The sequence below is a fragment of the Euprymna scolopes genome, chromosome 30 (assembly GCF_053919585.1).
Source record: "Euprymna scolopes isolate OS-2025 chromosome 30, ASM5391958v1, whole genome shotgun sequence".
NCBI classification, from domain to species: domain Eukaryota; kingdom Metazoa; phylum Mollusca; class Cephalopoda; order Sepiida; family Sepiolidae; genus Euprymna; species Euprymna scolopes.
Window position 1 is genome coordinate 11,229,860 of NC_136511.1, and position 12,649 is coordinate 11,242,508.

Below are 12,649 nucleotides of genomic sequence, written 5' to 3' on the forward strand. Positions count from 1 at the left end.
CGTAAAAAGTTTTTCTTTAAAATGGGAGTTTGTAGAGTTACCTCCGCTGATATTAAATATGTTTTTCAGAGTGATGTGTGGTCTCAGACATTTTGACTCCAACTGTAAGTGTTCAAAGTGGCCGGTCAAAGTTATTTTCAAAGAGTGGCTTTTGGTCCATTTGGTGAAGGTTTTTATGTTTTTTAGGGTTCTTTTTAAAGACTTTCTTTCCCCATGTATATCACACACTCACACACAATCACATACGCATACATATACATTCATGTACATGTACACATGCACATGCACACGCACGCAGGCACACACACATACACACACGCACATACATAGAAATATATGTAGGAGCATACATATATACATACCCACCTACACACTCACACACATACTCACACACATCCACCGCTAACAATTATTATTTTTTTTTAATTTTATATATATATATATATATATATATATATATACTTTTTTTTCCAACCAAAACACGCATGTATATATGCGCTTAATCATTCAGACATACGTACACGCACCCACACACACACAAGTAAGATGGAGAATAGGTAGAAGATATATATACACACATACATGTATGTGCATATACACTCACAAACATCCACATACTATGTAGGCACATACACATACACACACACACATGCACACACAGACATATGCAGGGGCTCACACATACGCGTATATCCATATCCATACGAACACATTTACCCACTCATACATGTGCATACATATGTATATATATACACACACATACATACGGATGTGTATACATTCATCCACCCATATATATATATATATATATATATATATATATATATATATATATATATAGGCACATGCACTCACAATCACACATACACATACATATTCATAATCCCACCTTATGTATATATTGGTTGAAGTTTCCTTTCTAATCCAAGCACATATGCATACATAGATTCGGTCACCCAAACATAAGTGCACGTATACACACAAACAAGATGTAACATAGATAACAAATGATATATATATATATATATACACACACGCATACACAATCATATGTGCACACCCACACACACACACAGACATATACACACGCACACACGCGCGTACATACACATACATACGTATAATTTCTTATTGTTTGTTTAGTTTAGAGAAATGGTACTGTACTGGGTATGGACGCGCGCACCCGTGAAAGTGTGCGTGTGCTTTATTGTGCTTTTTTTGTTTCGTGTGTGAGGGTGCACATTTACCCCAGTATGCATGCGTGTAAGTGTATCTTGTGTTTTGCCTATTTATGTGTATAATTATGGAGAGATGTTTAAGGCGGGGTTAAACTTTCCTATGAAATTTTTTTCTTGTGTTAGCAAGTAGAAGTAGTTGTCAGTTTGGAAGATGTGCGTTATCTCGAATCTGCCTCCACTGCATGTGTGTATATGTTGTGATACATGTAGGTGTCTATTTTCCGCGATTTTGATGTTGGATCGGTGTAGGTCTACTCTATTACTAAGGTTTTTTGTAGCGCCTATGTAGGATTTATCGCATGCTGGACATTTTATTACATAGATCACGTTTTTTGAGGTGCAATCTAGGTTTTTTTTTAAATTTTGAATGTTTGTATGGGGTTCGTAAATGTGTATGTGTTTCCCTCTAATATTATGTCGCAGACTCCACATCGTTGTTTGTTGCATTTTGTGACTCCTTTTGTTGCGTCTTGATTGAGTTTGGATGAGGTAAGAATGCGTTTTAGGTTTTTGGGTTGGCGTTTGCTTTTTATTATTTTTGTTGTTTTAAGGAAGTTGTTTAGTTTGCTGTTTTGGTTAAGTAGGACGAGGTTTTTCGTTATCTCTGTGATATATATATATATATATATATATATATATATATATATATATATATATATATATGCGTGTGCGTATTTAGTATTTACCTTTGAGGGCGTGTAGCCAAAAGCCGGTGAGGACGTGTTCTATACGGGCGTAACTCTCAAAACGTATCTCATCTCGTTCCTAAATAAATAAAAAAAATGACATCATTAGCAAATTTACTCAGTTACTTTGCAGTTTTTCAACAAATCCACTTTTATTTATAAAACGATCTTAGTACATTCGCGTGAGTTAATGTTTCGACACGGATTCTTTATACACGCACACAGCTGGTCGAATCTCAAAATAGGTTGAAATTAAATGTCGTGTTTGTTTTTCAAATAGAATCCTAATTATGTTGTCTCACAGCTAAATCTTAAGCAAAATATGCCACAATTAGTAAACTATGTAATAATGTATCCATCTATTTCATGCATGTATGGGCATATTCATCTTTACACACATTAAAATATGATGATGAATCTTATGTCGTCAAGTAAACAATTCTGACTTTCACTATTAGTTGGATTATTCGGACTACTGTTGTCGTCTTGAGTTTTATTTGCACAACGTTTCGATAGATGTAAACTACAACCTTCTTCAGATTCATTTTGCTGAACTTGGGAATCTGCACGGATTTTACAACCCAACCCTTTATTTAATCCACGAAGGTAGAATGCTTAAGCAATTTTCAAGTTGTAGTGGATAAAGTACTTCGTGAACTTCAGTTGTAAAAAGTTCATCCAGTGCGGGCGACCCAAAAAATACAATTGCGAATAACTTAGCACTTCTAGCCAGTCATGTCTGAAGTAACGAAAACATGACGACATTCGTGTATTTTTAAATGGGCCAGTTCAAAATTCCGTGAATATTCCTCATGTCGGCATAAAGATTTCCGAGTTCGACAAAATGATTCTCGAGTTCGACAAGATAAACCTGAAGAAGGTCGGAGGTTACATCGACCGAAACGTTGTGGATATGATACACATGAGACCAACAGTCCCAGGAATCCAGATAATATGAATAATCAATCCTCACTTCAAAAATTCAGAGCCGTAATTCCGACTTTACTAATTTTCAAATAAATTGTTTAAAAATTAATTTTTCCCCTCAACTAAAATATAAAAAGCGGAGTTACTGTCCTTAAGAGTATATCTGAGAAAATTGACCTCATACTGTCTGCTCATTCTTCGGCTACCATTCACATTTGCGGTGACTTCAATGTCCATAATATAGAATGGCTGACCCACTCAAATAAGACAGATGATGAGGGGAGGTTCTGTCATGATTTAGTCATTGCCTGTGACCTCACTCAGATTGTTCATGAATCCACCCGCGTGCCCGATACTACTGGTCAGTATGCAAGCCTTCTAGACCTTTTTCTCACAACTTCCCCTGAGTTGTATTGGTTAAGATAAAAATGAAATTCAATGAGTCTTCAGATATACCTCTCCACCGTACTGTATATCGATCTCTATGGCTGACTGGGATAGCTTGCGTACATTCATATCTGATCTACCCCTGCATTCCATGTTTAAAAAGGATGTATCCTCTATAGTATAAGACCTTACCGAATTGTTAATTGTAGGCATAGGCCGATTAATACCATCCAAAAAATTTCAACAAAAACCTAACAACCAGCCATGGTTCTCCCCAGAATGTGCTGTTGCCATTGCGCACAGAAATCACTTTTTCCATAGCTACCAACGTAATAGATGTCCTGAGACTAAAGCTGCCTTCAGGACTGCCAGCAACCACTGTAAAAGAGTTATAAAAAATGCAAGAGAGCTATATGCCCAGTCCGTCAAATCAAAAGTAGCTGAGCAGCGGCTTGGTTCCCACCAGTTTTGGCAAATAGCAAACAGGATCCTGAACAGAAGCGTGCGTTCCATCCCAACCATCATCAATTGACCTGAGGTAATCTCATCAGCATCAGACAAGGCCAAACTATTCGCCAAGAACTTTGCAGCCAAATCTACCCTCTGCGACAAAGGACATCAACTCCACGTATTTCCTCCTATAACAGACAACACGCTATGCAACATACAAATATCTGTGCACGAGGTCGCCAAACTAATCAAGAACCTTGATTCCAGTAAAGCAACTGGCCCAGACGGCATTCCAATTATAGTGTTGAAAAAGCTTCGACCAGAACTTGCCCCCATACTTACAAAACTGTTTAAGCGTTGCCTTAAGGAGAAGTGCTTTCCAACACCCTGGAAAACCTCATCAGTATGCTCTGTATTTAAGAACTCAGGTGATAAATCATCCCCCCTCTCAGTACAGACCAATAAGTCTCTTGAGTGTCATGAGTAAGTTACTGGAATCCATATTAAATAAAGAAGTAGTCAACAACCTCAGCAGAAATAACTTCCTTAGTAACATGCAATATGGTTTCCGTTATGCTAGATCTACAGCTGATGTGCTAACAGTTATATCACATAGGATTAGTGAATCTCTCGACAAAGGCTTCCGTTCTAGGGCATTTGCTCTTGACATATCAAAGGCCTTCGATAAGGTTTGGCATAAGGGCCTACTTCACAAGATTTTCAGCTACGGTATAACTGGAAATGTTTTCTCAAGAATTAAATCATTTCTCTCTGATAGGTTGGTTCATAAGAGTAGTGGTTGGTGGGCATAAATCAGAGGCCCACAGTATTAATGCTGGAGTCCCCTAGGGGGTCCATCCTGGGCCCAACTCTCTTCCTGATATACATCAATGAGCTCCCAAAACACATATTTAAATCATTCGTTGACATCTATGCTGATGACACGACCATCTACGGCAACACATCAAAGGCCGTAAATGACAAAGCTCTCTCGGATTCCCTCTCCTCTTGTCTTGAGCGCGTCGTTCAGTGGGGGAAGAGATGGCTGGTTACTTTTAATGCATCTAAAACCAAGCTCCTAACTTTACATAATCAACGCTCTGTTCATAGCATCAATTGGAATGGATGGCTCTCGTCTTGGGGAGGCTTCATGTTTTGATAAGCTCCTGGGTTTGACCTCCTGATCTGAAATGGAACACTTATATAAAGTCTGTTGCCCGGGCCACTGGGAAAATGGTAGGATCCTTCTACCGCCCCAGAAGATATCTCACTACTGATGCAATTATCTATCTGTATAAAAGCCAAGTACGCCCAAAGATGGAGTACTGCTGCCACGTCTGGGCTGGAGCTTCAAAAAACAGCCTATCCTGCCTTGACAAAGTACAAAATAGACTTCGTGGCTAAGTAGGGGGTACTCTCTTCTTATCCCTGCAACCTCTCTCCCACAGAAGAGACGTTGCGAGCCTGTCTTTGTTTTACCGTTATTTCCATGGTAGTGCTCGTCCGAGTTCCAATCTCTGGTCCACCCTCGCCAATCCTTCATGATAAACACTCGTCTAGCTAAAACCACTGTCAGTAATTTCCCCCACTCTTTATCTGTGCCTAAACCAAAACGTAGATTCCATGAACATAGCTTTTTTTTCTGAGAAGTGCACGCCTGTGGAATTCTCTTCCGTTTGCCTGCTTCCCACCTGACTACAACTTGGACGTCTTCAAGTCCAATATAAACAAATTCCTGATTAATCGACCCCTTAAGTAAGACGCTTTATCAAATCTCCAATACCAACTATTACTACGATATTATCCTATTGGTCATTGTACACAAAATAACCCTTATCCCCGAGTGGCTTACGGGCCTTGATAAGTGGTGATCCCCATGTAAAATAAAACGTTGGTAAAGGGATTCTTAAATTTAATACTAAGATTGTAAAGCGGTTCAATAAATAAATAAATGATTAGATCTTAAATTTTACATATAGGAATTAAAATAATAATAACTGTAATAGAAGAAATAGAAATATTTTTAGTTTTAATAATCGTTATAGATAATAGAATTTAACCTGAGTAAATTCAATTGGAAGAAAAATCTAACATTAAATAACTACAGATATTGAGACTAGCAGGGTAAGATAGAGTAAAATAAATTTAATCAAAATATAAAGTTAAAAATAAATGAGCAATTAAACTGAGATTGGAATAAAGAAGTTTATGTTAGAATTATAAAATTAGCTGAGGGTGATTAATAAATACCCAAAAGTCAAAATATTAAAACACCAATGCCTACAAACTTAGAGAAATTGGTAAATTCATAAGAATTTAATGAACATGGTTATCTCCCTTACGACACGAAGATTCTAATAATGTTAATGAGGAGGAAAATAAAAGATATTAAAGTAGAATACTTATATAAGGATAAAAATTAAAAAAAAAAGATAAATTCAAAATTTAAATCAATGACATAACACGTATGCGATGAAGATAACTTTTAATTAATGATTTTTAAATTAACCTTTTCATTACAATTCCTTCTTAAGAAATAAAATATTAAGCAAAATACATTATTAAATTGTAGATGTAAATAAAACGGATACAAAACTATTGTAGATTAAAGAGGATATCGTTAGGACATATAAATATATACTAGAATTTGGGAGTGTAGTTTAGTATTTAGAAAATAAAACAATTAAATCAATAACTTGGAGAAGACAAATAATTACTTAAATAAAAAGCACAGAAATTCAATGTAATATTAAGATACGCAATTGGTTGAAATATAATTTTAAAAAGTAGAAATATGAAAATTGAGCGATTTATAAATTCCATGGCTAACGGAAAATGATTAAACAAAATACACAGAAGAGTGTGGTTAAGGTAGGTCGAACTACTTGTTCTCTTAAATATAGATTATAAATATGTACATATATGTATGAATAGTGTCTTTCATCGTCTGAAGAGTGGCTATTTTGGAGTATTTTTGAATGATATAATATTTGAAATTGTTCGAATAGTCACGAAACAATTGTAACAAATGTGAAAATACAAAAATATGATGCGCTCATTGTTCATTTTTATATTATTTTACACACACACACACACACACATATATATATATATGTATGTGTGTGTGTGTGTGTGTGTGTGTGTGTGTGTGTGTTACTGATTTCCAAAGCTAAAATCAATGACCTGGGTGTCATCAACTATAATCCTAACCAAAACACATAGTGCTCCAGCTGCGTTATGTACCGTTTTGACAGTTAGATAAGAAAGATTCAAGATTAAACCCCTTGAAGCTATGATTTAATTTGCGCATGCGCAAAATTAATAGCAATATATCTACAAGTTAATATACGTATTTACACTTGCCGGCATATTTCTGTACGTGTTATTCATCCCTCCAAAGATTTTACTTATTATAAATCATGCTTGGTGTATGATTACTATTTCCTGTTAATTCCAGTGTTATGTGACCAGTATTTTAAGAGTTTATCGGTTAAATATTTGCACACAAACACACGCATACATACATAATTCTACTTTTTTTATTTTTATAGAATATTTAGCTTCTGATTATAAGATAAAAAAAAGAGTAAATTTTTAATTCTTAGAAAAATATTTCACTGATAGTGAACTATATTTATAAAGAAATTAAAAAAAAATAATAATATTAACTTTGAAAGACATAAATTCCTTTAAATGGAACATTATTATTTACAGTTAATTATACAGATCCAGAAAAAAAAACACCGTGGAATTTCAATGCTTGTCCTGCCATTATATTTTATAGTCATTAAGAATTTTTTTTTCAATATTATATCAACTGAAACTCTCCAATTCCCTTTGTGTTCTACGTCATGCAAATATCACACACGTAATTTTCATTTCTTATGAATTTCCAACACAAAAAGCACATCTGTGTGAGAAACAGCGCGCCGAAACCACATTATGGAATAGATATTCGTGGAAACCCGGTGAGTAACATAGTCACATTATATTTATGATATACTACACCATTTAGTGAATTGCCCACCCAAACTCTCACTGCCCCCAAAAAACTTTTACAACAAGTTAAATACAAAAGTACATTCGTAGTCTTCACTAACAAAACATTATTTAAACATCTTACTTTCTGACAATCTGCCTAATAATAGACTATCTGAAAGTTAAGTATTTTTACGGTCTCGCTATCAAATTAAAAGATGCCTCGAAAACAATGCAAAAACGGGGTGATCGCTACAAAAACGGGAAATTTGTCAAACGGTAATTTAGTTTTACAACGAATAACTTTTATATAGTTTTTCAAAACTATTATTATAATGAACTCTTAGATGCTCAAAATGTCGGCTGTGCACTTCATAGAAATTCAAGCTGACGCAGTGGCTTGAATAGTAATCTGTGCGATATCATTCAAGATCCTGCCAAGTCATCAAGAGTCTCTGTATTTTTTATAAAAGTTAAATACAAAATTATATATTCATATTTCACTACTACAATTTTGTTTAAACGTTTCTCCCGCATTAGCTCAATAACCCAGCATCTAAAACCCAATTTTTATTGTCGTTCTCCTCCCAAATGAAAATAAACAATACTCATCTCAATAAACATTTCAATTAATTAAATAATATAAAAATTATAAAGGCGTTTAAAATATTAAGAACTAAAATCATAAAGGCTGTAAAAATACCAGGAACTTAAAATCATAAGAATTGCTAAGAAAGTAAACACTAAAATCATAAAATCAATGGTTTGTTAGCTTCTTTATATGATTTAAATGTAATAAATTTCTATATAAATGTATTAAGTTTGAATTAAAAAAATAAAATAAAAACTTAATTTAAATTAATTTGGGATATTTTTAGATAAAGATTGATTACTTGTTTTATATCTTTGATGCTATTCTTACAATGTTTCGGTGGATATAACCTCCAATCTTCTTCAGGTGCTTTTTGTTGAACTCGGGAATCTATATAAAATTTCGAATTCAAACGATACTAAGAATATAATATTCGAAAAAAGCTCTCAAGGGTGACAATTGAAACACTGGAACTGAGCAGATATAAATTGAATTTATGCGTATCCTCTGCGGATGCAGAAATATACATTTACACCCTTAACTGTGTTAATTTGTAACATTTTGATATGCATGTGTCCTTAGGTTTGATCGTAGGGAATACCGCTGGAAAGCTAAATGTTTTGGTTTTGAGTCCAGCTGATCGCATTCTTGTCATGTTTTGTTAACTCTTAAAATCATTATTATCTCTTGGATCCAATATAATAATCAATATAGATCTATACTCTTGACTCTATAGTAATAAATAGGACTATGACAACAGCATATTCTTTTCATTGTTTTAACTCTCGAGAATATACCCGACACAGTTAGACACAGTTAATCAACCAGGAACCACATCACTCTATATGAAAGCATATAAGATATCAACGGATATACACTCGAGAGTCAAAACAATGAAAATAATATGCTGTTATCATAGCCGTAGTAATAAATACTAAATCTGCATAAATTAAAATATTTATGATATCATATATCTTATTCTGATGTAATATATCTTGTTTGGGGTCATATATGACGTCATATGAGAGTATTCTCATTTGTGACGTCGTTCTCATTACAGGCTGACGCCACATTTCCATTGAGTAAAACAATATCATTATCATTAAACACGCTTAAAATCAAATAATCTGAGTGTAGTATTTGTCGAATAAACTATGAATATTTATTTTCCATATCTGAAAACGACGCAGTAACAAAGGTGGCCGATTTTTTTCAATTACTTATATTTAAACATGGCCTTCCGTTTGCATTATCCACACGAATGAGCATTGGAAGGTGCAACGTTCACACACAAAAGCAGACAAAAGAAAAATGGCGGATTTTTTCTCTTTTTTTGTTCGTTACTAGTTGACAGTACGCATGCGTATAGTACACTGGATCCGGGTGCACCGAGTGACTTTCAATATGTACGTACTCGAACAGCGCATAATTTCGTCCATACGTTCTTTTTAATTTAGCCTTTGTTTTCATAAGAATTTTTCTAGGAGATACACAACAAATGCTTTGTATAATATTCATCAGCGATTCAGAAAATACAATTATTTGCATGTTATGATAAATATTTGCACAGAGGAGAAGGTGGTGCCGGACAGTCTACAATGTTAATTCGATTTTAGGTCAAAACAGACATCAGTAGATTTTTAGATTTGGACTTCCATTATACCAAGTGATGCATCCCGTCGATCGGTTGTTCACACCTGAGTTTTAGATTTTTCATGACAAAATTCGCTGATTGTGGGATAAAATCTTAATTTAGACTCGGATGAAGAATTTCAAAGGAATATTGGGTGCTTATGTAGTTAAAAGCCCGTTTTTCCGTGAGTCTTGCTCGCCAACCGAGCTAAAGGAAGTCAATAATAACATAAAAAAAACGAACCAAAAAGAAAGAAAATAAAACAAACAACCTACCGTAATAATTTCATAAATTTTACTGTTTTATTTATTTTTTTATGCCAACTGTGTTTTTCTGTGGTTTTTTTTTTGGGAGGGAGGGCTAATAAATTTTTTTTTAATTACTGAACAAATATATTTTTGTTTTGTATGGAAAGTTATTTTGGTATTTTTTACGAACTGCTCCAGCGTAGTATAAACACCCCCAACCACCCCAGGTTAGGAACGGCTTTCGAATTAGGTGTGTTTGCTCTGAAAGTCGTTCTTACCATGGGAAAATGGGATTTTTTTTATACTACGCTGGGATTTCCCTTTCTTTTCCTTTTAAATTATTTTCTTTTTTTTTCTTCCAATTTTGCCGTCTGCTCGCTCGCGTCTCTTTTTGCTCATTTTGTATAATCCGGCGGTTTCCGTCATTCGCCAGGCATTGCTGGGCGAGATTAACAAGAAAACAGGCTTTAGACTGCAGAAGTCCCAAATATTGGGCTATCTATGTATCTGATGCAGAGATCATGTGCAAGCCTCAGACAAGAGTCAATTTCTGAAAACTTCAACTGAAAATGAAATAGATATAATACAAGCTCTTTGTTTGTAAACGAACTATTGCAGTACTTACAAGTGTCGATTAATGTTTATATAAAGATATTGGAGCGCCAATCCCGTGACTCAGATAGTAGCACTACCGATCTTCAGATAGGTGTTTGAAAGTCTATTCCTAACATGGTAGGTGTGCAAGTCTACCTCAATGATGAGCCGTGAAACAGCAACACAGCCCGTCTGTGAATGACTATTTGTACGGGTGTCGTTCCACAATTAAAGCTTCCTTATTTTTTAACTCGAAAATATTGAAGAACTACGGAGTGATACTATGATGTTTTGGGCTTGATAATTTATTTTTCTAGATATTCTAGATGCACATTTTTTCAGGAATTTAATGACGCATCTCTTCTCAGAGTTTCATACTGACAATATCAACAACAGAGATAAAACTATGAGGTCATCAATGCATAAGTTTAGGCATCCACTCTGATTCACTCAGGCGGAATGAAAATAGGAGTCATCACTTTTGGAACGCCTTTGTTTATCTATATATCTATAAAAGTGAAAGTGTCTGTCTGTATGTCTGTCTATCTGTGTACATTTCCCTACGCAATAACTCTGTCAATTTTCAGTCTAGAGATTCGAAATTTGATATACAGGGTACTGAGTCTTGGGGCAATCTTTGTAATCCGTTTTCGGCCAGACAGTTGGCTTTTAAGGGGTCAGAGTTCAACGAGTTAGCATTTGAGAACTCTACCAAACTCCTCCGCCAATTTTGGGTATAAACAATTGAAATTTTAGATATTGGTTCCTTGGACATGGCTCCAACGTAATAACTTGATTTGAGCCTAAACCAATAAATGTTAAGGGGCCATAATATTGTAGTATTAAGACTCCCAGTTTAATTGCTATATAGGTAGTTTTAGAAATAGAAACATATTTTGGGTTCCATCAGCGAGTTAGCCAGGGTCTGAAAAGGTTGGGTTTGGCAGGCGTCAAACCCAAGTCACCTTCAACGACCTATATTAGAATGTACCGGAAATTAAGGGGTAGCACGTTTCCATGTGGTCGTAAGCCCTTCCGGTTGACGACCACATGGAAACGTGAGAGTTTGGTTTTGGACAGCAGAGGAATGCAGACGAGAGATTTTGGGTCTCTCTCGACGACCAGGGTCCGAGATGTTAGGCTTGCCTTGAATAAAAAGATTAAAGCTTAAATTCCATCTTGTTGTTCATTCATGTATCTGTCTGCAGCAACACTCCCCAGCAAGATTGGAAGACCAGCGACCAAGAAGATGTCATGCGCTGGCTAAGGCAAACCAGGTATGTTCGTATTATATTGTTTGCACATACACGTCTCGGAAACTTCCCAAGGCAAGAAGAAACTGTAGAAGAATAGTAAACACACACCCACAACACATATAACAGTGAACTGCACGTAAGGACACACGTTTATACGTAAGAACCCACAGACCCGTAACAGTAAACGTTAGTAAACCTTAGTAATAATAAATAATAATAAATAATAGCACATCGTTAATTGGTAACAATAGGGGTCAAAGTTTAAAAAAAATGAACCTTTGCGGTCTCTACCAAATTACTCAGACAATTTCTGATCTAAACATTTGAAATTTTACATAAAGGGTATTAAGAGATAGGGCAAGCTTTTTAATCGGTTGGGGTCGAAAATTTGAGCTACCAATATATAAATGTATGTATGTATGTTTGCATGTCTGCCTTAAACGTTCGACAGAAGCGACAGATTTTCAAAAGATCAGTATCGTTTTGAAGCTCGACCCTTCAGACGACAAATACCGAAAAATTGGCTAAAAACATTGATTTCTTCACCCTCAACTGGGCACTTTCTACAGGGAGTGGTTGCTTTTTTCGCCGATATTTTCGAAAGTCATCCACGCTTTTCGATTGTCTAGCCTTAATTTAAACCTACGTCAATTCCGGTTT

At 35.2% G+C, this 12,649-nt stretch overlaps 1 protein-coding gene across 6 annotated transcripts in view; it reads right to left on the minus strand.

Moving 5' to 3' along the window:
- LOC145254652 (inositol 1,4,5-trisphosphate-gated calcium channel ITPR3-like) overlaps positions 1–12,649 on the minus strand; it is a 1,190,449-nt gene that overhangs the window by 505,024 nt on the left and 672,776 nt on the right. For all 6 annotated transcript variants that reach the window (XM_080113294.1, XM_080113292.1, XM_080113293.1 and 3 more), the window contains exon 13: positions 1,925–2,003. In XM_080113294.1, coding sequence (XP_079969420.1) covers positions 1,925–2,003 — 79 coding nt within the window. The remainder of the gene's footprint in view (positions 1–1,924; positions 2,004–12,649) is intronic.